Raw genomic sequence first — 25,536 nt, 5'->3', positions numbered from 1 at the left:
GCACATCAATGTGAGCTATGGCAAGAAGGTTTTCTGTGTCTGTCAGCATAGTGTCCAGAGCATGGAGGCGCTACCAGGAGACAGGCCAGTACATCAGGAGACGTGGAGGAGGCCGTAGGAGGGCAACAACCCAGCAGCAGGACCGCTACCTCCGCCTTTGTGCAAGGAGGAGCAGGAGGGGCACTGCCAGAGCCCTGCAAAATTACCTCCAGCAGGCCACAAATGTGCATGTGTCCACTCAAACGGTCAGAAACAGACTCCATGAGGGTGGTATGAGGGCCCGACGTCCACAGGTGGGGGTTGTGCTTACAGCCCAACACCGTGCAGGACGTTTGGCATTTGCCAGAGAACACCAGGATTGGCATATTCGCCACTGGCTCCCTGTACTCTTCACAGAGGAAAGCAGGTTCACACTGAGCACATACGTGACAGACGTGACAGAGTCTGGAGACGCCGTGGAGAATGTTCTGCTGCCTGCAACATCCTCCAGCATGACCGTTTGGCGGTGGGTCACTAATGGCGTGGGGTGGCATTTCTTTGGGGGGCCGCACAGCACTCCATGTGCTTGCCAGAGGTAGCCTGACTGCCATTAGGTGATGAGATGAGATCCTCAGACCCCTTGTGAGACCATATGCTGGTGCGGTTGGCCATGGGTTCCTCCTAATGCAAGACAATGCTAGACCTCATGTGGCTGGAGTGTGCCAGCAGTTCCTGCAAGAGGAAGGCATTGATGCTATGGACTGGCCTGCCCGTCCCCCAGACCTGAATCCGATTGAGCACATCTGGGACATCATGTTTCGCTCCATCCACCAATGCCACGTTGCATCACAGACTGTCCAGGAGTTGGCGGATGCTTTAGTCCAGGTCTGGGAGGACATCCCTCAGGAGACCATCCGCAACCTCATCAGGAGCATGCCCAGGTGTTGTAGGAAGGTCATACGGGCACGTGGAGGCCACACACACACTACTGAGCCTCATTGTGACTTGTTTTAAGGACATTACATCAAAGTTGGATCAGCCTGTAGTGTGGTTTTCCATTTTGATTTTGAGTGTGACTACAGATCCAGATCTCCATGGGTTGATAAATTTGATTTCCATTGAGAATTTTTGTGTGATTGTGTTGTCAGCACATTCAACTATGTAAAGACGGAAGTATGTTATACGATTAGTTCATTCATTCAGATCTTGGATGTGTAATCTTAGTGTTCCCTTTACACTTTACCTAGTTGTAGATAGCTTCATGTTTTCATCCAAATACTGTATTGCTTGTAGCTTCCACATACTGCATCCCGCAACATTACTTTCATGTTGGTTGTTGTATGGGCTGCTGAAGGCATGATTTAAAGTTCCCTTTAATTTTCAGAGCAGTGTATATATAGATCACCGCATACTTTGCAATACTCAGTTTTTTGACATAGGTATATATATTGTAGGGGACACCTCACCCATGGGGCGGCAATGACAGTATTCACACAGGTTTCAAAAGTCAAGCGTGTTTATTTAGATGCTATAGGCACAGAGCACCTTGAAAATAAAACAAACTCGAAGCCTGTCCGGCTCTAACTAAACATCCGGATACCTCTCTACAAGCCTAAGGTCTGGCACAAAGCAAAGTAACAGGTCTTGCATGGGTAAAGCTTCATACCTGGTGGGCTGCAGCGCTGGCTGGCTGTAGCTGCTCCCTGCCTCAGTCCCTCCTCCCTCTGCAAACAGCCCTCCCCAGTAATGAGCATAGGTAGCCTCCTGGGTTTGCTACCGTGCCTGGCTGAGGAAACCAGGTGAGACATATATCCCATCCACCACTTTCCCATACACTTTACCACAATATATATATATATATATATATATATATATATATATATATATGCGTTAGGCATGCATTTTTAACTATATAATATGTGCTTATCTCTTTGAAGTAAAGACCATGATTGAAATATGATTTCAAAATAACAGATGAACTGGCAGATATTTTTCATTCTTTAATATTAGACCCTGCTACCAATATATATTAATATTAGCCCCTGCTGCCAATATATACTTATATTATACCCTGCTGCCGATATATATAAAAATTATACCCTGCTGCCGATATATATTAATATTAGACCCTGCTGCCAATATATACTAATATTATACCCTGCTGACGATTAGAGCTGAAACAACGAATCGATAAAATCGATAATAATCGATAACGGAAATCATCGATAACGATTTCCGTTATCGATTAATCGAGTGATCAATTCGTTGTTGGAGCACTCGGCTCCTTTTACTTACCTCCGCGAGCGTTCCCCGCTTCTGCTACACGCTCTGCAGTCTCCGCCTTCTTTTAGCTACGTGACGGATGTGACGCGTTCCGGAGGTAAGTATTCTTCATGTCTATGTGCACGGATCGCACAGAGCCACTCGCACAGAGCGAATCGCTCTGTGCGAATGGAGCCACTCGCACAGAGCGGTTCGCTCTGTGCGAGTGGCTCCACTCGCACAGAGCGGTTCGCTCTGTGCGAGTGGCTCCATTCGCACAGAGCGGTTCGCTCTGTGCGAGTGGCTCCATTCGCACAGAGCGGTTCGCTCTGTGCGAGTGGCTCCATTCGCACAGAGCGGTTCGCTCTGTGCGAGTGGCTCCATTCGCACAGAGCGGTTCGCTCTGTGCGAGTGGCTCCATTCGCACAGAGCGGTTCGCTCTGTGCGAGTGGCTCCATTCGCACAGAGCGGTTCGCTCTGTGCGAGTGGCTCCATTCGCACAGAGCGAACCGCTCTGTGCGAGTGGCTCCATTCGCACAGAGCGGTTCGCTCTGTGCGAGTGGCTCCATTCGCACAGAGCGAACCGCTCTGTGCGAGTGGCTCCATTCGCACAGAGCGAACCGCTCTGTGCGAGTGGCTCCATTCGCACAGAGCGGTTCGCTCTGTGCGAGTGGCTCCATTCGCACAGAGCGGTTCGTGAGTGTGGGTGCAGGGCAGAGTGGGGGTGGGGGTGCAGGGCAGAGTGGGGGTGGGGGTGCAGGGCAGAGTGGGGGTGGGGGGTGCAGGGCAGGAGACTGGGTGCAGGGCAGAGTGGGGGTGGGGATGCAGGGTGTGAGTGTGGGTGCAGAGCAGAGTGGGAGACTGGGTGCAGAGCAGAGTGGGAGACTGGGTGCAGGGCAGAGTGGGGGTGGGGATGCAGGGCAGGGTGTGAGTGTGGGTGCAGGGCAGAGTGGGTGCAGGGCAGAGTGTGAGTGTGGGGGCAGGGCAGAATGTGGGGGCAGGGCTGGGTGCAGGGCAGAGTTAGAGACTGGGTGCAGGGGCACAGTGCAAAGTGCTGGGTGCAAAGTGCCAGTGCTGGGTGCAAAGTGCTGGGTGCAAAGTGCCAGGGCTGGGTGCAAAGTGCAAAGTGCTGGTGCAAAGTGCTGAATGCTGGGTGCAAAGTGCTGGATGCAAAGTGCCAGGGCTGGGGCAAAGTGCTGGGTGCAAAGTGCTGGGTGCAAAGTGCCAGGGCTGGGTGCAAAGTGCTGGGTGCAAAGTGCTGGGTGCAAAGTGCTGGGTGCAAAGTGCAAAGTGCTGGGTGCAAAGTGCTGGGTGCAAAGTGCTGGGTGCAAAGTGCAAAGTGCTGGGGCAAAGTTTCTTGAACAGTAATAGTCCACCTCTTTTCAGAATGTTTGGGGTTATTTTGTTTCATAAATATTGTGTTTGGGTTCTTGTACTTTGAAAATATTGTTTTTTATTACATCATAACAAAATAAGAATGTTAATGTAAATTTTAAGTTGTTTTTTAACATCCAGTTCATTAAATTCTTTTAAATAAACGAAAAATTTGCATATTGTTTTTTTTTATCCGATTAATCGATTAATCGAAAAAATAATCGGCCGATTAATCGATTATTAAAATAATCGTTAGTTGCAGCCCTACTGACGATATATACCAATATTATACCCTGCTGACGATAGATAGTAGCCCCTGCAGCCGATATATGTAAATATTAGCCCCTGCATCCAATATATATAATTAGCCCCTGCAGCCAATATTTATTGATAATAGCCCCTGCAGCCAGTATATATTAATATTACCCCCTGCTGCCGATACATATAAATATTAGACCCTGCTGCCAATATATGTTAATATTAGCCCTTGCTGCCAATATATATATGTATATATATATATATATATATATATATATATATATATATAAAACTATTAGCCTCTGCTGCCGATATATATTAAAATTTGGCTCTGGTGCCGATTTATATTAATATTAGTCCCTGCTCCCGATATATATATATATATATATATATATACCATATTAGCCCCTGCAGCCAATATCTATAAATATTAGCCCCTGCTGCCAATATATATATAAATATTAGACCCTGTTGCCAATATATTTTATAGTGAAAAAATTCGAACCGACCCAAGCATTTTCTTGGGCCCCGCTCCACGCTCCCTAGCATGCAATTACTCCGTCCGCTACCACACAAAAGAAAATATTTGCCACACTCACTGCAGATCAGGGGGAAGACTGTGAGAGTCAGTGCAGTCTTCCCCCTTCTGACTGCACCGTGATATTGAGAGGGCCTCTCCCCGTAATCATCCCCAGAGTCCCTTTGTCCCCTCATTTACTAAACCACACCTCTCTTTTACTTACTCCCTGTAGTTCAGATATAGATCAAATAAACAACACATGGAAACAGCACGTGCAACTGAATAAGACATAAAAACCCTGTATGTGCAGGTATACATAAATAATGTATGGAAACATAGCATTGCAGGTATAAATCAACAGAACACACACAACCCAGCATTGCAGGTATAGATCAACTGGAAATCACATGTAAACTCAGCACTGATCAAATAAACAACACATGGAAACAGCACTCCAGGTATTGATCAACTGAATAAGACATACAAATCCTGTATTTGCAGGTAAACATATATATAGAAACATAGCATATCAGATATAGACCAACACATTAACACACAAACCCAGCATTGCAGGTATAGATCAATTGGAATTCACATAAAAACTCAGCATTAAAGTTATAGATAAAATGCCTTAAATTACAGGCATTTATCACAGGTTGCACACCCTAAAGCCAGCGTCCACATTGCCTACATAGAACCTGACCAGCACCCAAATTACACACATAGGATGTGCCATCTTTGCCCCCAAACAGCCCAGCATGAGTCAACATTGTACACCATCTTTGTCCCATAAACACGCTACCTGTGCCATCTTTGTCCCATAAGCACCCTGCCTGTGCCGTTTTTGTCCCATAAACACCCTGCTTATACCATCTTTGCCTTTTTGACAAATCAATCTATACATCTATGATTTACACAAATACTTTTACAGTCACTCACTATTTAACTTTCATTCACATAATTCATTCACACAATCATTTATTCTTTCACACAAATTATTTACACATATTCATTGATGCATTCACACATTAATTCATTTATTCTCTCACTCATTCACACAATGCATCCACACATTAATCCATTCATTTCTCTCATTCTGACTCTTTATTTTAATATTCTTGCTACCTTTCTCCCTATCTATCCCTTCTCACTCCCTTCTGCCCTATCTACCCCTTCTCACTCCCTTCTGCCCTATCTACCCCCTTATCACTCCCTTCTGCCCTATCTATCCCCTTCTCACTCCCTTCTGCCCTATCTATCCCCTTCTGCTCTATCTACCCCTTCTCACTCCCTTCTGCCCTATCTACCCCTTCTCACTCCCTTCTGCCCTATTTAAACCCTTCTTACTCCCTATCTACCCCCTCCTCACCCCTTCTGCCTCCCTTCTACCCTATCTACCCCTTCTGCCCTATCTACCCCTTCTCACTCCCTTCTCCCTATCTACTCCCTTCACCCTATTAACCCACTAACCCCGTCTCACTCCCTTCTCCCTATCTACCCCCTCCTAACTATCTACCCTCTCTCCCCCGTCTCACTATCTACCCTCTCCCCCCTTTGAAGTTCACTTACCTTCCAGGAGCGCTGTGGTGAGATCGCGAGGCCTCTGTCTCCCAGCTCTGCCGCGGTGCACGCGGCTTCACTGCTGAGCGCCGGAATATGACATCATATACCGGTGCTCAGCATGAAATGCCGGCACCGCAACAAGACAGAAGCCTCACGGAGGAGAGTGAGAGGTGCCGAACGGTTGCTTAAAACTTATTCCAGCGCCTTTCACTCTCCTCGTCTATCACAGCTGCGGGAAAAAAAAACTGAAAAAAACCAAAACACACTAGTAGTCATCTACACTATGATTGATATTTAATATTATATATTATATTCCTATTAAATTATATTTTTAATTACCGTATTTGCTCGATTATAAGACGAGGTTTTTTTCAGAGCAAATGCTCTGAAAAATACCCCTCGTCTTATAATCGGAGTCATCTTATAATCAGACCTCAAATAGATCTGACTATGAGACGATTAAGATCCAGATCCCCCGCAGCTGCAGGGGACCTGGATCCTCCTGCCCCCCCCTGCCCCACTTACCGGTGCTTCTGAGTCCCCGGTGTGTAGCCGGGGCAGCGTGTAGATGTAGCCGGAAGGAGGTGTGGCTAGCAGCTGGGGTTGTCTGCATCCATTGCGCAGACCTGCCCCGGCTGTCAGAGATCAGAGTTCCCGGCACCGGTGCGGGGAATTCTCTCTGACAGTCGGGGAAGGTCTGCGTGATGGACGCAGACAATCCCCGCTGCTAGCCACACCTCCTTCCGGCTGCAGCGGCTGCAGACAGGGGAGTCAGAAGCGCCGGTAAGTTTGGAGGAGGGAGGGGGAGGGAGTGTTAAATGGGGGCATAAGGCATTTCTGGAGGAGTGTTCTATGAAATGCCCTTTAACCCCCTTAATGCCACTCTGCCTCCAGAAATGCCTTTTTAACTCTCTACGGCACTCTGCCTCCTGAAATGCCTTAAACCTCCCTATATGCCACTCTGCCCCATAATATGCCTTTTAACCCTCTTAATGCCAGAGTGGCATATAGGGGTACAAGGCATATCATGGGGCACAGTGGCATATAGGGTTAAAAGGCATATCATGGGGCACAGTGGCATTTAGAGGGTTAAAAGGCATATCATGGGGCACAGTGGCATTTAGAGGGTTAAAAGGCATATCATGGGGCACAGTGGCATATAGGGGGTATAAGGCATTTCTGGGGCAGATGTGCAGAAACTGGGGGGGGGGCATGTTGGAAAATAGAAGGAAATAAAACCAAAATATTTTTCTCAAACATAGCTTTTATTAAAAAAAATAGTTTACATAAATTAACATTTACTGGTAAAACTTTTTTCCTATAGGGTCATCTTATACTCAGGCTTTTTCTTTTTTTCCTAAATTAATATTCATATTTGGGGGGTCGTCTTATAATCGAGCAAATACGGTAATAATACCAACAGTTCAGCTTAACTAACTAACTTATTGACTGACTCACTGTCCTGAACTGAAATTACAAAATCATCAAGTTTTAAAAAGCGGTAGGCACTGTCAGCCCAGGGCAAGGGAACTGCAGTGCCAGTGAGGCAAACTGTGTGCAGCAAACTGTCAGCACTACACAGTTGACAGTTTCATAGAAGCAATGAAAAAAAATCCTACTTCAGTAAGAGTACACTGTGATAAATGGCTGGCTATTACCAGTCTCACACAAAACAATCTCTCCTCTCTTCGTAGTGCTCTGATGCAGCACAGCAGTGTTGCAAAAGCAGTCACAGCGAAAATGAATAGATCTCATGCAAGCTCTGCTTTTATAAAGGCTGTTTGCTATTTCAAAAAAATGCAGTATAGACACTGGATGAGCCCTCAGCATGATGTCACAAGAGTGAGCTGATTGGACAAACGAAGATCAGCTCACTCAATGTCCCTCCTTTTCTTTTAAAAAAATTGTCCACGAAAACGAAGAAGAACACACAGAAACCAAGAATGTTTGTTTTGTGTGTCTTTGTGTACGTTTTGCCACCGCCATGTTCGTTTCTTCGGTATTCGGTTTGAACAACGAAAACCAACTATTCGTGTTCGTTTTCATGTTTGCCCGAATACGAATGTACAAGTCTAGTGTAAACTCTGGAGTCTGGAGAACTGGAAACATGTTCTGTGAAGTTATGAAATTATGGACTAAATCTATGACGCTGGGATTAATTCTAAAATACTAGCCATATTTGATTGATCAGATTTTACGATAATGTCTTGGGACTGGATAACTGATTGTATGTATATATGCATTCATGTCACATATGTCTGTTTTTTGTATGACACTAATCTATACTGTGTTTTGGGTAATGTGTATGTCATTGCTGCTGGCACAGGAGCTCATTAGGTGGCCAAGCAGTTGCTTGGACAACCTATTGTTATTGCGATTATTATTGTGCTGTATTTCTTTGAACTGCAATAACTTTTGAATAGCTGCACCAAAACACTTCAATTTTTTTTACCAATCTTGGGTCCCTAGGTCACGTGGCATGTGCCCCTAGGTTTTTTAATCATTAATTTTTCACCAACTTCAACAATCTTCTTTTCTGCAACCGCCACAGTTATAGAACTAAAACTTTCACAGTAGCTTCATACCATGACCCTTGTCTTAATTTGTTCAGCAGAAGTCTCTAGCTATGCAATTATGTCCCATATCATCAATTTATCTTCTTCAGGTGAATGGCTACTCACAATGACTTGCAAATGTGTACACTTCATCTCAGTCACCTCCTCTTTCAAGTTTTATCCAACACAAAACATTTCATCAAAACGTATGTGCGCAGTGCGCCAAAACTCAATTGGTTGTGCGTCAATCACAATATCTGCCTTTCACTGTTATTAACCCCTTAACGACAATTGCCGGTCCTGGCACGACACGGAAAAACATGTGCTTTACGACAATTGACGTGCCAGGACCGGCACGTCTTTAAACGGGTGCAGAAAGCGATCTACTTTCGCTTTCTGCACCCAAAAAGCGTTGCTGAATGCCTCGACCTCGAGGCATTCAGCAACGCCGCGATCGGCACGAAAGGGCCATCTCTGGCCCCTCCACGGGGCGTCAACATCCGCCATACTTTGTATGGCGGCGGACGCCCGTTTTAAAAGCGTTTAGGAGGCGATCAGGAGGCATCCAGCGACACCAAACACTTACCTTTCGATGGGCTGTGACCGCTCCGGAGAGCGGTCACAGCCGCAGCTGCCCCTGATCTTCGCCATCAAGCAAGATGGCCGCCGCCCTGCAAGAGATACAAACAAGTTTAAAAGTTCGCTAGATGGTCCAGACCATCTAGAGAACTCTGGCTCCACTTGCAGGTTGAATACAGGTACTGCATTCACCATGCAAGTCAATGGAGCCCAGCTTTCTAATCACAGTGTGATTAGTAAAAAATAAATTAAAAAATAAAATAAAATTAATAATAATTAGAAAAAAATAGTAAAAAACCAGTAAAATGTAAAAATCATTTCCCACTGATGTCACTATCAGGGGAACCTCCAAGTTGAAAAAAAAATTTTTTTTAAAAAAAAGGCAAAAAAATAAAATATATATATATAAAAAATATATTTTTGTGAGCAAGTCCTAAAATTAGCATATTAGCTTAAAACAATTCTCGCATGGAAAGAGTTAAAATACTGGCATATTAAATGCCCGTGGGGTGTCTACTTTTAAAAAATGTATGATTTGATGGGGTAAATTGAATTGGCCGGGTTCAACAACGTCCCAATTAACACCGGGGGAAGGATGGCCACACACCTAATTTCCAATTAGAAAAATGCACACGTACCAAATGTGGCCTTTTAGTTCCCCCAAAAAATGACAAACCCATGCATGTGGGGTATCACTGCATTCAGGAGATGTTGCTGAACACATTATGGGGTGTTGTGTGACAGCGGCATATACCAGGAGCTGTAAATTCATGCATAAAGTAGGTGTGTGGGGGAAAAATACACACACAAAAATACTACTGCAAACTTTGAAAAAATGCTGGTGGTAAAATGTGTGCATGCAAAGAGTTAAAATACCAGCATTTAAAATACCCTGGGGTGTCTAGTTTTCAAAAATATATGGTTTTGTTGGGCACACTGAAATGGCCCGGCTCAAAGATGTACCAAATAGGGCATGGGCAGTGGATCCCCAAATGCCAAAGTTCAACATTGAAAAATGTGCATGCCCCAAATGTGGCCCTTTTGCCCCCAAACAGCCAGGCAAAATCATTCATGTGGGGTATCACTGCGCTCAGGAGATGTTGCTGAACACATATTGGGGTGTTTTGTGATAGTGACATAAACGAGAACATTTTAATTCATACCTGAAGTAAAATGTGTGTGGCAAAACAAATGCAAAAAAATGACTACCATAAAGTTTGACATAGGCTGCTGGTAGAATAAGTGCATGGAAAGAGTTAAAATACCAGCATTTGAAATACCCTGGGCTGTCTAGTTTTCAAAAATATATGATTTGATGGGGTAAAATGCATTGGCCGGGTTCAAAGATACCCAAAATGGCACATGGGGGGAAGAATTACCAGATTTGGAAAAAATGGCTTTGAAATAGCAAAACGCTACCTGTACTTATTGCCCCATAATGGGTAGAAAAAAGCAAAAAAACATAAAAACATTGGGTATTTCCAAACTCAGGACAAATAGTAGAATCTATTTAGCAGTTTTTTTCATTACCTTTTATAGATGAGTAAAAGATTTTTCAACTAAAAGTTAGAAACAGTCATTTTTTTCTAAATTTTTCACCATATTTTATACTTTTTTTTAATAGTAAATAATATGATACAATCAAAACAATGTAATCTAAAGAAAGCCCTTCTTGTCCTGAAAAAAACAATATCTAATGTGTGTGGGTTCAGTAAACGGGAAAGAAGAAAATTACAGCTAAACACAAGCAGCGCAGAAATGTTAAAAAGGCCATTGTCACGAAGGGTACAAAAAGTAAAATCAGCCTTTGTCACGAAGGGGTTAAACCTTATAAGAACCAACTACAACCAACATCACATAACACTTAGGGTGCCCTCAATGTCATGAGGGTCAAAGGTCACATGTTGGTGGTGCCATCTTGAAAATGAACAGCATGTTAAAATTACCAAAATGATCAAAAATCTACAGCTTTCTGATGTAGACCAGTACCCAAAATACGGCTGTTGTATGACATTTTGTTTTTTTACACACGCATTTGAAATAATTTTATTTGGAAACCGTTTATGCCACAGACTTTAAACCTTTGGGACCAAGGCTGTTTTAACACTTTTGCTTGTGCACGTTATATATTGTTTTTTTTTCATGACAAGACAGGCTTTCTTCAGATACTATTTTTTATCATATTATCTAATTTCCTATAAAAAAAAAATAATAAAATATGCTGAAAAATTGAAAATAAACAACACTTTTTCTCACTTTTATTTGAAAAATATTTTACTCATCCAATAAAGGTAGTGAAAAAATCTGCTAAATAGATTCTACTATTTGTCCTGAGTTTAGAAATACACAATGTTTTTATGTTTTTTTTGCTTTTTTCTGCAAGTTATTGGGCAATAAGTACAAGTAGCGTTTTGCTATTTCAAGACCATTTTTTCCAAATCTGGTCATTCTGCTCCATATGGTATGTTGGGTATCTTTAAAGCCGGCCAATGCAATTTACCCCATAAAACCATATATTTTTGAAAACTAGACACACCCAAGGTATTTCGAATGCTAATATTTTAACCTTTTCCATGCATGACATTCTACCACCAGCCTTTGCCAAAGTTTGTGGTAGTATTTTTTTTTTAATTTTTTCACACAAATTGTACTTCAGTTATAAATATATAGCTCCAGGTATACGTCACTATCAAACAACATCCCAATATGTGTTCAGTAACATCTCCCAAGTACAGTGATACCACCCATGCATGGGTTTGTCAGGTGTTTGGGGGCTAAGAGGCCACATTTAGGATGTGCGCTCCCCCCCCCCAATTTTGGTCAGTCTGTGCCTATGCCCTATCTTTGAACCCGGCCACTCCAATTTACCCCATCAAACCATTCTTTTTTTTTTTATTAGACACCCCTTGGGTATTTGAAATGATTTTACTTTAACTCTTAGCACTTGCTGATAATAAACTTTTTGTTTATTTTATTCTTTTTGGACTTTTTTTTTTACATTTCGCTTGAACTGGATGGTTAAATATTACCACTTGGTTTTATTTTTTAGCTTGTTTTCCTCATTTTTTTAAAATTATTATTTTATTTTTTTTTTCAAAATCCAATGTTTATTAAGATTTTCAACATTTTCCATGGGGAGGGGAAAGGGGTAGGGATCCAGAAAGAAGAAGGGACGGGGGTGAGGGAGGGACAATCGAGGACATGCATGACATCGTACAGGCAAATTGAGAGCGTCAAAATAATGATAACAACGAGATGATTACGGTCAAGAGTACAGAGTAGGGCCAATCAGGGCTTGGCTCAGAGCACACAAATCCCCAGTAGAAGCGAGAAATATACATCATCACAGGGGCCAGGTCGGGAATACCGGACCACAGAGCCTACAGAACGCATCGGGACAGAAAGGTCAACCAGTGGTACCAGGTCGACGTATACCCCTCACGTTGCCTCGCAGAGGAGGCAGAGAGATCCTCCAGCTCCCTGATCTCCTCAACCCGGAGCTCCCACTCCCTGATGGTCGGAGGGCAGGTGCTCTTCCAGTGTAAGGGGATGAGGCTCTTGGCCGCATCAAGGAGATGGCGGACAACAGACTTTTTGTATCTGGAGACAGGGTGCGAGGTGTGATGCAACAACATAGGTAGAGGCTGAAAAGGCGGAAGGGAATCGGAGAGCTCCGAGAGTATCCGGTGGATCTCCTTCCAGAACTCCCGTATCCCGGGGCAGTCCCAACAGATATGCAACAAAGTACCCACGTCCACGCCACACCGCCAGCATCTGTCAGGGGTATGTGGAAACATTGAATGTAGCCTCTGGGGCGTACAGTACCAATGCGTCAAGAGCTTGTAATTCGTCTGTTGTGTTTTAGTAGCTTTAGAACTCTTGTGTGTAAAAATGAAAATTTTCTCCCAGTCCGCGTCAGATAGTCGTGTGTCGCACATGGTCTCCCATGTCCAACAGAAAGAAGGTCTGGTGGAAAGGGAAGTAGCAAGGAGGAAGGAATAAAGCAATGAGACGGCCCCGGCAGGAGGACGCTCCCCAACGCACCACCCCTCAAAAATCGTCAGCTCCCTATGCAAACCACGGTAATTTGGAAGTGAGGAGATGTAATGCACGACCTGGTGGTACGTGAAGCGCTCCAGCCAGGTAAGTGTGACTCCCGGCCGCAACGCGTCCAACGGCATAACCCCACCATCACTCAGCATAGCCCGGGTCCGAATCGGCGGGGGAAGTCCAAAAACTCCAACCTCACCCAATCGCGTCCTGGGGCGAAATCAGGGTTGCCCCACAGAGGCAGCAAGGGCGAAGGTGATGTGGTCAACTGAGCTCTCTGCCCCGTGGCCCTCCACACCGCCAAAGTAGGCGAGAGGAACGGGTGACGTTCCACCCCCAAACCGGCTCTAGGGCCCCACACTGCGTGCAGCACACTGCCTCGCAGCTCACCCAGCTCCAAAGCAACCCAAGGCTTTGCAGTCGGACCCACCATGTTCCATTCAATGACCCGCAAGAGGTGCGCGGCTTGATTTTTATAAAAGTCAGGCAGCGCAAGACCACCCGAGGATTTGGTTGAGTAAGCTGCGAAAACCTCTGTCTGGGGCTCCTATTGCCCCAAATAAAGCGAGTCACAGCAGAGCGGAGGGCGGCAAAGAAGTCATGAGGGACTCGGTTTGGGAGCGTCTGGAATAGGTACAACACCCGGGGAAGGAGGTTCATTTTAACAACATTAACTCGGTCTACCCAAGAGATATACAAGGGCGACCACCATTTGAGGTCCGCCGATAGCATCGACAGGAGAAGAACAAAGTTTTCCCGGAATAACCCGTCTACAGTAGGCGTCAGCCAGACTCCCAGATACTTCATTCTCTGACCGCACCACCGAAAGGGGAAACTAGTAGTTAGCGTCTGGACCAGCTGCGGGGGTACAGATATGTTTAAAATCTCAGATTTGGAGTAGTTTATCTTGAGATTTGAGAGCTCACCATAGGAGCAGAACTCAGCAAGTATGTTGGGTAGCGTGACCACGGGGTTCTCAACCACGAAGAGGAGGTCATCCGCATAGGCAGCGACCTTGTGCTGCACTCCAGGATGTCAGGGTTGGAGCGTATAGCTTCCAGAAAGGGCTCGAGAGACAAACAACAGTGGGGATAGGGGGGGATAGGGGGCAGCCCTGTCTCGTACCGTTCCCAATAGATACCGGTGGCGAGAGAGCACCATTAACACGAACACGGGCCGTAGGCTCAGTGTACAGAGCCCCAATCCACATCAACATGAAAGGGCCCAAACCCTGATATTTCAAAGTAGTGTGCAGGAACGTCCAATCCACCCTGTCGAAGGCTTTCTCTGCGTCAGTGGAGAGGAACAGAACCTGCCGGGAACCCGCAGTCACCCTGTGTATGATGTTCAAAAGCCGGATAGTGTTGTCTCGAGCCTCCCTCCGAGGGACAAACCCCGCCTGATCCGGGTGGACCAGTTGTGGAAGAAACCGTGCCAACCGTAGCGCCAACGCTTTGGCAAAAAGTTTCAGGTCGGCGTTCAGCAGGGATATGGGCCGATAACTCTGAGGCAAGCAGGGATCCTTGCCCTCTTTGTGTATGACTGTGATTGTCGCCGCCAGGGTCTGAGGGGCGAGGCGATGACCGAAGAGAGTTCACAGCCGTGAGCAGACGCGGGAGCAACAGGTCCGAGAAGGTTTTATAATAACCCAGAGGCAGGCCGTCCGGGCCCGGACACTTCCCCTTTTGCGTAGCCCGCAGAGCTAGGGACAGCTCCTCGATAGAAAGTGGCTCCTCAAGCGCATCTGCCTGTTCCCGAGTAAGTCTACGTTTAACGTGGCGCGTTAGGTATTGATGGATACGCTCGCTTGCAGAATGCGGAGCCACCCGGGGCCCCCCTGGACGTTAACCATAGAGGGAGGAGTAGTAGGCGTGGAACGCCTCTACTATCTTAGAAGGGAAGGGCGATACGACCCCGTGGCCGTGCGGATTTTGTGGATGTGAGTGGCCTTATTCAGGGGGTTAATCATTTTAGCCAACAGTTTGCCACACTTGTTGCCGTGTTCCCGGAAGAATTTCTGACTGTACAGGGAGGCCCTTCGAAACCGTGAATTCAATAAGTCACTGAGTTTACCCCGTAGGGCCACAAGTTCATGATAAATGTCATCTGTCAGGGTTTGTTTATGAGCAGCCTCTAGGTGCATAATGCGCCCGGTAAGCCTGCCAATCTCCCGAGAACGGGCCTTCTTCCGCTGCGAACCCTGCTGAATAAAGAATCCCCCTATCACGCTCTTATGAGCCTCCCAGAGGACCGGGGGGGCGGTCTCCGTTTTCACTAAAGTACCTCTCCAATTCCAACTTTGCCTGGGACACGAAAGCGTCATCAAATAGGAAAGAGTCATTAAGTCGCCACGTCCACTCCCTAGGTCTGCACAAAGGTGAGTCCAAGGTCATGGAAACTGGGGAGTGGTCCGACCATGTCATCGGGAGAATTGAGCTAGTCCGTAAGAGGTCGAGATGGGACTGAGAAAGAAAAATGTAGTCGAGACGGGAGTAGCAATTGTGTGGTGAGGAGTAGAACGTGTAGTGGCGATCGGTAGGGTATAAGGAGCGCCAACAATCGACAAGGCGTAGGTTCGCCAAGGAGCCGCGTATAGAACGCAGCTGGCTCAGGGGAGAACAGCTGTATCCCGGGGAGGTATCCACCGCGGGGCAGAGGGGGACATTTAAATCGCCACCCATTATCAATACGCCCTCTTGAAATTCAGAGAGGGAGGCGAGGATGGAGCGTAAGGCAGCATGTTGACCCCTATTCGGGAGATAAACACTGGCAAAGGTGAACATGACCTCTGCCAGCTGGCCTTTAACAAAGGTGTATCTACCTGACGCGTCTAGTAAAGTAGCTTTGAGGACGAAGGGGACCGATCGGGCAATCAAGACAGCCATGCCCTTAGTCTTGGCCTCCACATTGTTGCTAAAGTATCCCGTGGGAAAGTGCGAGTCCCTGAAGCTAGGTGCATGGCCCTCCTTAAAGTGCGTTTCCTGCAACAAGACTACAGACGCTTTATGACAACGGAATTCCCTAAGGGCCCTAAAGCGTTTCTCAGGGATATTCAGCCCCTTAGCGCTAACAGTGTAGACCGTCAGGGGGGGCGATCGGTAAGCCATTTATGGGGGCAATGAACTCAACGTCCCGGATAAGGAGGGTGAGAAGAGAAGGATAGGGTGCGGGGGGAGGGAGATCGGTAAGAGGGAGGGAAGGAAACCGCAGGAAAGGAGGGAGAGGCCGAGAGTAACGTGGGGTGAAAGTGTCAGTTACCGGGTAGAACCTGTGATCCAGAGGGGGAAGACAGGAACCCCAGTGAGAGGGGGAGTGACACCAGAGCCCCGTGGGAAAGTGAGAGTAGCAACCGAAGAAGAATGCGTCGCAATGGTAACTAAGGTGCAACCTGTATCTAGTAAAGAGCAGCACGGAACGATCCGCCACCCGCCCTGCGATGTAAACAATATAGAAAAAACACCAAAAACAAATAACAATCGGTCAATATAATGCGGTGTAAGGCAGTACAGCCAAAGGTAAGATAACAAGCAACCAACAAATGTCACAACAGGACAATCAGGCATGGACAGGCAAGACCCCGCACCCGACGCAAGAGGAACAGTGAAGATCTGAGAGCAGACACCGTCAATAGGACCACATATATGTACATATGTATATAAATAAAAAATAAAATAATAATAATAACAATTTGGGAGAATGGCACGTGTGTGTAGAGATATAGGTAGCTTAGGGCAGGGAGGCACAGTAAGAGAGCGCCCAGATAAAGAAGCCAGGCGCAACAGTGTATAGTGCCAGTACAGGGCACACGGAGAACTGCAAGGGAAGCCCTTGCTAGCGGAGAGTCGCACATTACGCCGCCGTAGAACGCTGTAGCCTCAGACAACGTGCAACGCAAAACAATCAAATAACGGAAATAGAAGGAAATAAACAAAAATAACGGCTCACGTGGGCCATGCTTACAACACGGCGGGGAGAGTAAGTCCCAGTCAGTCCCGGAGAAAGCCTCAGAGAGAGAGCGAGGACGTCCATAAACGGTGCGGGTGCTGTAGGGCATCACTCGGCGCCGGGCCACGGAGATGCGTCGGCGAGATCAGAGCACTCCACCTAAGGTTGGGCTGGAACGTCGTCCACTGCGGCTCGACGGGAGGGTCTAGCTTGTCTGTTCCCAGGCGCCCCGGGGGGCAGGTCGGCGTGGTCCAGGTCTCCACGGTGATCTCCGGCAGCTCCAGAGCCTGCAGGAATGGTCGCACATCCGCAGGGGTCCACACTGTCTCGGTAGTAGAGCCTCTGCGCACCGTCAGTGCAAAGGGGTAACCCCATCTATAAGGGATCCCACGTTCCTGCAGAACCGCCCTTACAGGACGTAGAGCCCTTCGAGCTTGGAGTGTGTAGCGGGACAGGTCCTGGAAGAGGGAAACCTAGTGCCCGTCAAATGTCCAGAATAGTTGGGTCCTGGCTTTCTGCATGATCTCTTCCTTTTGGACGAAGTTGTGCAGGCAGCATATAATGTCTCGCGGAGGATCCTCAAGGCCGCCACCATATTGTAGGGCCCTGTGAGCCCGATAGAATTTAATAGGTGGCCTGTTGGGGTCATCAGGCCGACCTAGGATCATGGAAAACAGCCTGTCCAAGAGACGTCGGAGGTCCTCAGGGCGTTCACCTTCGGGCATGCCCCTCACTCGGATGTTGGAACGACGGCTCCGGTTGTCAAGGTCATCCAATTGATAAAACAGGTGAGTAAGTTGAGAGGTACAGGAACGTTGAAAAGACGTAAGCTGACGATCAACGTCGCGCGTCCGGGTCTCAGCGGTCGAGAGTCTGGCATCTAGGCGCGTAATATCAGCGCGTAGGGCCGTAACTTCCGCACGGACAGTTTGTTTTACCTCGGACACGAGAAGGCTGAAATCATCTTTGGTAGGCAAAGTGGAGAAGATGCGGCGCCAGTCCCGTGAATCCGGAGAGCCACTCAACGGTTGCTGTGAAGAGGGCTCATCTGAGGCCTGGGAGCAGGCCCGGACTGGCCATCGGGCACACCGGGCATTTGCCCGGTGGGCCGGGCCACGGCAGGGCCGCATTGACTTTAGGGGCTGATGGAGCTGCAGCTCCAGGCCCCTAACCTACCTACGGCCGCAGTAACGCAGGGCATAAGGGGCACCTGCCCCTTAAGCCCGCCGCAACTGCGACCGGGTCCGCCGCTCTAAGGGGCCGGGAAGTCCCCACCAGGGCCGGCCTTACGGGTCTGCGGCCGCACAGGGTTTAAATTTAAACATCGGGGTTTTTTTTAACTTTATTTAACATCCTCCATGTTAAATAAAGTTTTTTTTAACTTTATTTAACATGGAGGATGTTAAATAAAGTTGAAAAAAAAACCCCGATGTTTTAATTTAAACCCTGTGCGGCCGCAGACCCCTAAGGCCGGCCCTGGTGGGGGCTTCCCGGCCTCTTAGAGCAGGGCGCCACACTCCAGGGGGCGCGACGGGGGGCGGTCCGCACCGGGTGCCGCTCATCAGGGGCTGCCAACTTGCGGCACCCGGCACTCCTCCAGAGACGGACAGTAATGTCCGCCGCTGGAGGAGCAGGCTCGCAAGGGAGCGGTATCGGAGGTCTTTAACAGACCTCCGGTTCCCTTGAGTGATTTTAAGCCGGGTTCAACCCGGCTTAAAATCACTCAAGGGAGCCGGAGGTCTGTTAAAGACCTCCGATACCGGTCCCTTGTGATCTACGCGGCAACAGCTGTTGTGCGCCGGGGTTTGCTGTCAGATCCCGGCGCACAACACTGAAGCCGCGCCCACCGACCCGGTGACCCGGAAGAAGACAGAGAAGACAGAAGAACTGAAGAAGAGGAGCGAAGAGGAGGAAAAGGAGCTGTAAGGAGAAAAGAGGAAAGGTAGGAAAACATTCAGTGAGAGTGGATTGGTGTATATATGTGTGGATTGGTGTATATATGTGTGGTTTGGTATATATGTGTGGTTTGGTATATATGTGTGGTTTGGTATATATGTGTGGTTTGGTATATATGTGTTGATTAGTATATATGTGTTGATTAGTATATATGTGTTGATTAGTATATATGTGTTGATTAGTATATATGTGTGGATTGGTATATGTGTGGATTGGTATACGTGTGGATTGGTAAGTGTGTGAGAGTGATGGGTGTTATGCTGTACCATTTCCAATGTCTTTTTCATGATCTAATTATGCTCTAAAAGTACATCATAACTCCCATCACTCTATACTGTTCCATACAGTGGCAGAGCTGGGAGGCAGAGGCCTTGCACCCCCACCACAGGACTCCTGAAAGGTAAGTGAACTTTAAAGAGGGAGAGGGTAGATAGTTAGGAGGGGGTAGTTGCGGCAGGCTTAAGGGGCTCTGCGTTAATGCGGCCATATAGGACCAGTCAGTCCAGTCCTGACTGGACCTATTTTAAGGTGGGGGCCTGGAGCTGCAGCTCCATCAGCCCCTAAGTCAATCCTGCCCTGGCACAGGCGCGGTCGCAGTTGCTGCTTGCTCCGGCAACAAAGTAAGTAGGGTGAGGGAGGGGGGTGCAGTGAGAAGGGGCAGTGGGGGGTTAGATAGTGAGAAAGGGGGAGAGGGGATAGATAGAGGCGGTATATATTGAGAAGTGGGGAAGGGGGTTACATAGTGAAAAGGGGGAATATAGTGAGAAGGGGCAGATAAGATGAAGAGAGGGGGTAGTGTGAATGCGTATGAGAATGAATGAATAAATGTGTGGATGAATTGTGTGAATGCGTATGACAATGAATTCATGTGAGGATGAATTGCTTGAATGATTTGTGAGACTGCATTAATGAATGTGTTAATGATTTGTGTGAATGATTAAATGCAAAGATAGTACGGGTGGGCTTTAACAATAAATAAATAAATAAATATGGGCTGCTCAGGCTTAAATGCCCGGGCCTATTTTTTGTCCCAGTCCGGGCCTGCCTGGGAGCACGCGAGAGATGGCGCCATGTTGGAGTCCTCCGGCTGAGAATGTAGCAGGGCCGGAGTCTGGAAATATTCCCTCAGCGAAGCTGCGGGAGCCTTGCTGGCGGTCCCCGGAGTACCCGGTTCCGTCGGCAATTTTTTTATTCCTGTCCATGTCAGGTGTAGTAGGTGTTTTAGCAAGTTTAGGAGCGGGTGGAACAGAGCTCACAAGTTAAGCAGCCATTCTCATCGGCAGGCTAACCACGCCCCCTTAAAATTATTTTTTAAATATTTTACTAATCACATTGTGATTAGAAAGCTGGGCTCCATTGACTTGCATGGTTGATTGCAGAGTTCTCAGGAAGGTCTGGAGACCCTCTAGCGAACTTTTCCAACTTTGTTATTTTTCTTAAAGGATGCATCACCATCTTGCGAGTGGCAAAATCACTTGCAGTGGCGGTTGTGACCGCTCACCCGGAGCGGTCACAGCACGTCCTGGGGTGAGTGTTCGGTGTTGCTGACTGCCTCGTTATCGAGGTATTTCAGCGACACCATTAAAGTTTATCACCATTGATCGCCTCCCAAACTCTTTTAAAACGGTGAATGGCAGACGTTGATGCCAATTTTTTTGTTCAGCTCCTTGAATTAAAAATGAGAGTCTGCACCTCAATTGCATTTCAGTTGTTTTATTTCAAATCCATTGTGGTTGTATACAGAGCCAAAATTATGAAAATTGTGTCAGTATTCAAATATTTCTGGACCTAACTGTATGTCAGTGAGCTAGACATTATCATGAAATTAGATTTTTTGTTATTCTCAAAACTGGAGTCTATTGCAATCAATTCTACTCATCAGTTATTCAAGGAATGGTTGTTATAAAGGCAAATAATGACTTTTATTAAATCAAAAGCAGACTGAGTAATCAACATAGCTTACTTTAACATTTAGATCATTTTTAGGTGTGTATAAAAACGTTATTTTGCAAATCCTTTTTTGTAAAGATGAAATATAGCCTCCAGAAAGAACTTTTCAGAGGAGTTTCCAGATTCTTATTACCTGTTCTCTTCAAATTTCTTAGATGCTGACAAATATTGGCATAGTTGCCAACATTTTTTAAAAACAATTCCAGGGACACTTTGCAAAACAGCTGTCACTTACTTATTTGAAAACCTACCACACCCACTACCCCAAACCTCCACCCACTCTCCCCAACTTACATAATTATTATAATTTAGCTCCGCCTGGTTGTTATGGAGGTAGCGTTACTCACATCTCTGTTACATCATTGTTACCATACATTTTCATTACTAATGTAACCCTGTGTGTGTTACCCTTTCATGGGCTTCATCACAGTATAAAACCCTCCATTTTCTTATCAAAGAAGCATTTTCTTGTGATTATTAGAGCTACGTGGATTTAAACTATTTACCCCTAGACGAAGGTGTGTTGGCACCTGGAATCCCCTTTTCCAAAATATAACCCATTTTCCAGGAGAAGACTTCAAGCAAATCACAACTCTGAATTTGGACTTCCGTTCAAGAAGAAATAGAATCAAGTTAAAGCAGCATTTTTGGTGTCCTAAAGTGGATTTAAGGATCATCTTATTAAATTGCGGTATCCTGCTGAACTTAACCTGCTGAACTTAACCTGCTGACTTTTCTGGGGTGGACAACTGAACATCTAAATGGTAATTGAGTCTTTATTTTATCAATTTTCAAAAACATCAGAGTCGGGTTTAGATAAGAAAATAGAATCTCAGTGGTTACCACCACAATTTGTGGAATATGTAGAATCAATGATTAAGAAAATAGGAACACCCTACATGTGGAAAAATATTGATATTAATACTCTAGAAGGTATTTCAGCAGCCATGGAATCAGTGTTGGATAATACGAATAAAAGTAAGAGTGAAAAGGGACGTGTAATACAGCTTCTACTTAAGGCAATTTGTATTTTGAATTCTAAGTGGGGGTGTGAATCTCAAAGATTGAGAGGTAGAAGACAGATTAGAAGAAACTCTTTCACAATTGAAAGGTGCAAAAGCTTTAACACACAATTCATTGCACACAGCTACATGTTTGCAGGAGAAGTTAGAGGGAAAAATAAATAAAAATGATACACTGGAAATAGTTTTAGAATCCTTGCAAAGATTGAGAGAACCTCAAATTAAATTTGGAGGTTTAAAAAAGGGGAAAGGGATATTCCTTAAACCCTCTTATTTACAAAATAAAATTTACAAATTGGTTCTATTGAACCCACATAGACCTAGAAGACATTTGTATAGACACTGATTTGGAATGTAACTTTAAAGTTCACAAAAATCAGTGGAGACCATCATAATACCACACCATTGCATCCCTAAGAACCACCATAATCAGAACCAGGCCTAAGTTGCACCAATGTATCTCAGGAGTCCTTACATAATAATTCAAATATTACACATAGTCTGGCTACACGGACAGTGAGTAGAGGACAAAAAATACCAATTGGAACTCCATTTTGCAATCACAGCCTCTGTTCTCAGAGCCTTTTGTAAGTGATAAATACCTAATACCTCAACATAAAGCCTACATGAGATTACACAAGTCCCAATCCCACAACCAGTCCCCAATTTAAGTATTACACATATAAAGGAAATTTTAGCAGATGTTGGTCGTGCCCCACTGTATGACTTTAACGCATTTATGGCATGGATCAATTTCATTATTCGACAGGGTGCCACAAGTAATCTGTTTGAACCTAATTTAATTAATCTGACATTAAAAGGACTGGGAGATAGAAGCAGAGAAATTGATGGCTCAACCATAACTTTTCCAAAATTCTTACAGTGCTGCAGGAAAAAAATATTTAAACTTGTGATGTACAAATGACACGGCTAATCACCATTCTCCCGAGTGAGTCAATATCCATTGCAGCACGTCACACTATTGTTTATTTAGCTGCGACTAATATGGCAAGTGTAAATTATACGAGACGACAAGCTCAAATAAAAAAATATGAGAATGAAGAATGTATAGGCAGTTGATTTTGGCCATTGTTCCATCCAAGGTAGCAGAATATATGAATCTGATGATTAAACAAAATACATAATTTTCAATTAGAAATTGACAAATATATAAATATCACATCTATTGCTACTTTCCCCTACCTAGGGGAAATAAATTATCCTAATTTTAATAACAATTGGAGAGCTAAAAGTAGTTTTAAACATACAATTAGATTAGGATCTGCACCCCTTCTCCAATTCTCATTAATTTCTCACTCTGCCCCTTTCTTGTTCTCATCTCTTTCATTTATCCCTCTCCCCCTTCTCTCCATCTCTTTAATTCCTCTCTTTGCTCCTCATCTCTTTGATTTCCCCTTCTGCCACCTTTCTCCCCATCTCTTTCATTTCTTCCCCTTCTCCACATCTCATAAATTTCTCCCTCTGCCCCCTCTCTATCTATTTCATTTGTCTCTGCATCACCTTCTCCTCATATCTGTCATTTCTCTCTCTTTTGCACCCTCATGTCATGTTCCGGGACATCAGGGTCCCTTACCACAACACAGCCGATCCCCCGAGTACCCGCGGCTAGCGGGTGCTCGATACCTACCTCTTCCACTGCCTCATCACTGTCCTTCCCGGGGCTGTGCTTCAGAGTCTAGCGGGTACTCGTGGTATATCCTCCCCGACGCCAGTACGCAGTACGCGCGTTCTCCAAGCCCCCTATTAATTCCATACCTCCGTGGAGTCAGTGCTCGGTTATTGTTTTGGCTGAGCTTCTACTCTTGTAGTAGTTACCCTACAAACACTTTGTTGCTGATTTCTGCTTGTTCCTGACCACGCTGCTTTCTCCATTCCTGACCCGGCTTGCCGGACCATTCTATTATACCTTGTTGCTGATTTTTGCATCTTCCTGACCACGCAGATTTCTCCATTCCTGACCCGCCTTGTCTGACCATTCTATTGCAATCTCTGCATACTGGGTTCCTTACCTGAACATCACGGTATACCTCACTTCTCCCCATCTCTTCCATTTATCCTTCTCTCCTTCTCTCTCATTTCTCTCTATGCCCCCTTTTCCCCACCTCTTTCATTTTTCTTTCTGCCCTCTTCTCCCTGTCTCTTTTATTGTTCCCTCTGTCCTTTTTTCTTCATAGCTTTCATATCTTCCTCTGCCCCTCGTTTCTCTATCTCCTTCATTTTGTTTCTTTGCCCCTTCTTTCACCTTTCTCCCTCTAATTTATTCTTCATCTTCTCCCCTGGTGGAAGCTCTGCAGACCATCTTGAGCGATCCCTGCCACTGTGCTTGTGGCTTCCCCGCTGAGCGCCGGCATATGACATCATATCCCGCTGCTCAGCAAAAAGCACTGGCCCACAGGGACAGCTTAAGTAGAGGTCTGCAGAAACAGACCTTACACTGATCTCCCCAACCCGCCCAGCACCCGCAACTGCCAATTTCTTGGGACATGTCCCAAGACATGAATGTACTGGGACAAGCTCCCAAATCCTGGGAAAATCGGGACAGTTGAAAGGTATTTAATGGCATTATGGCCACTAATAAAAATGATATAACAAATGTGCCAGATTACAAACGTTAGCATGCACATATATGAATGTGAGCCAGAAGCAAACACCCCTATTTATTTAGAAAGTTATGATTACACTACTAAATACAACAAAACAATTGCATTATTAATGTACCATGGAGTAAATAATCTTCTGTTGCTGATCTTCATTGAAATCCCCTGATCCATTTTCTAAGTAACTGAACACTGTACAAAAAAAACAAAACAGCACATGATTAAAATGTCAGGGATGTTTAGACAGGACAGGGGCTTAAACAGGGAGTCTGGAAGAAATACGCATTTTAACTCACTGACTTCATTATGCATTATGAAGGACCAATTAAACCATTTGTCATGGGTTGCCCTTCATTATGAATAGTAAAGTTGGTGAGTTGAAACCACAAATATTCTGCAAGCTCATCTGCTAATTCCCTTTTTAGTGTATAAATAAAGCATCCGCTATTTATAATTGCTAGGTGTAATTTTTTTTCATGCAATATATAGTTTAATATGCACAACAGTGGCAACAAAAAGCAATAAGGTGCATACACAAACGATGTCTTCTTATGAAGGCGTTGTCTCACATCAGGACTTTGAAACAGCAATTATTATTAGAAATTACTTGCTGTTATTTACATCACAGGTGAAAAGGTATGGTGGCAGAATTTCTCAGTCCCACTCTGCTAGGGAAGTCTCGTCCTCTGTTGGTAATGCTGCTAATGCTTCTTTGGAAAGCATCCATATAGCTGGTACCTGGTCATGCGTCCACATGTTCATCAGGCACTAAGAACTGGATGTGGCTTCAGCATCTTCTTCCCTGTTCAGTTGCATGTTTTTTTCACTTCCTTAATTTATCCTAATAACTTTGTGTGGTTTCGTGTTTATTCATTTCTCCAACCATTTCATCATTAGCCTGAGTA

General features: G+C 45.5%; 1 protein-coding gene across 1 annotated transcript in view; it reads right to left on the bottom strand.

Moving 5' to 3' along the window:
* STAC (SH3 and cysteine rich domain) overlaps window positions 1–25,536 on the bottom strand; it is a 222,487-nt gene that overhangs the window by 65,563 nt on the left and 131,388 nt on the right. The window contains exon 7 of the mRNA XM_053468144.1: window positions 24,753–24,823. Within this exon, the coding sequence (XP_053324119.1) occupies window positions 24,753–24,823 (71 nt within the window). The remainder of the gene's footprint in view (window positions 1–24,752; window positions 24,824–25,536) is intronic.

Source organism: Spea bombifrons, chromosome 5 (assembly GCF_027358695.1).
Source record: "Spea bombifrons isolate aSpeBom1 chromosome 5, aSpeBom1.2.pri, whole genome shotgun sequence".
NCBI classification, from domain to species: domain Eukaryota; kingdom Metazoa; phylum Chordata; class Amphibia; order Anura; family Pelobatidae; genus Spea; species Spea bombifrons.
The sequence above is the reverse complement of the archived record's forward strand: the minus strand, read 5'-3'. Positions and strand labels throughout refer to the sequence as shown.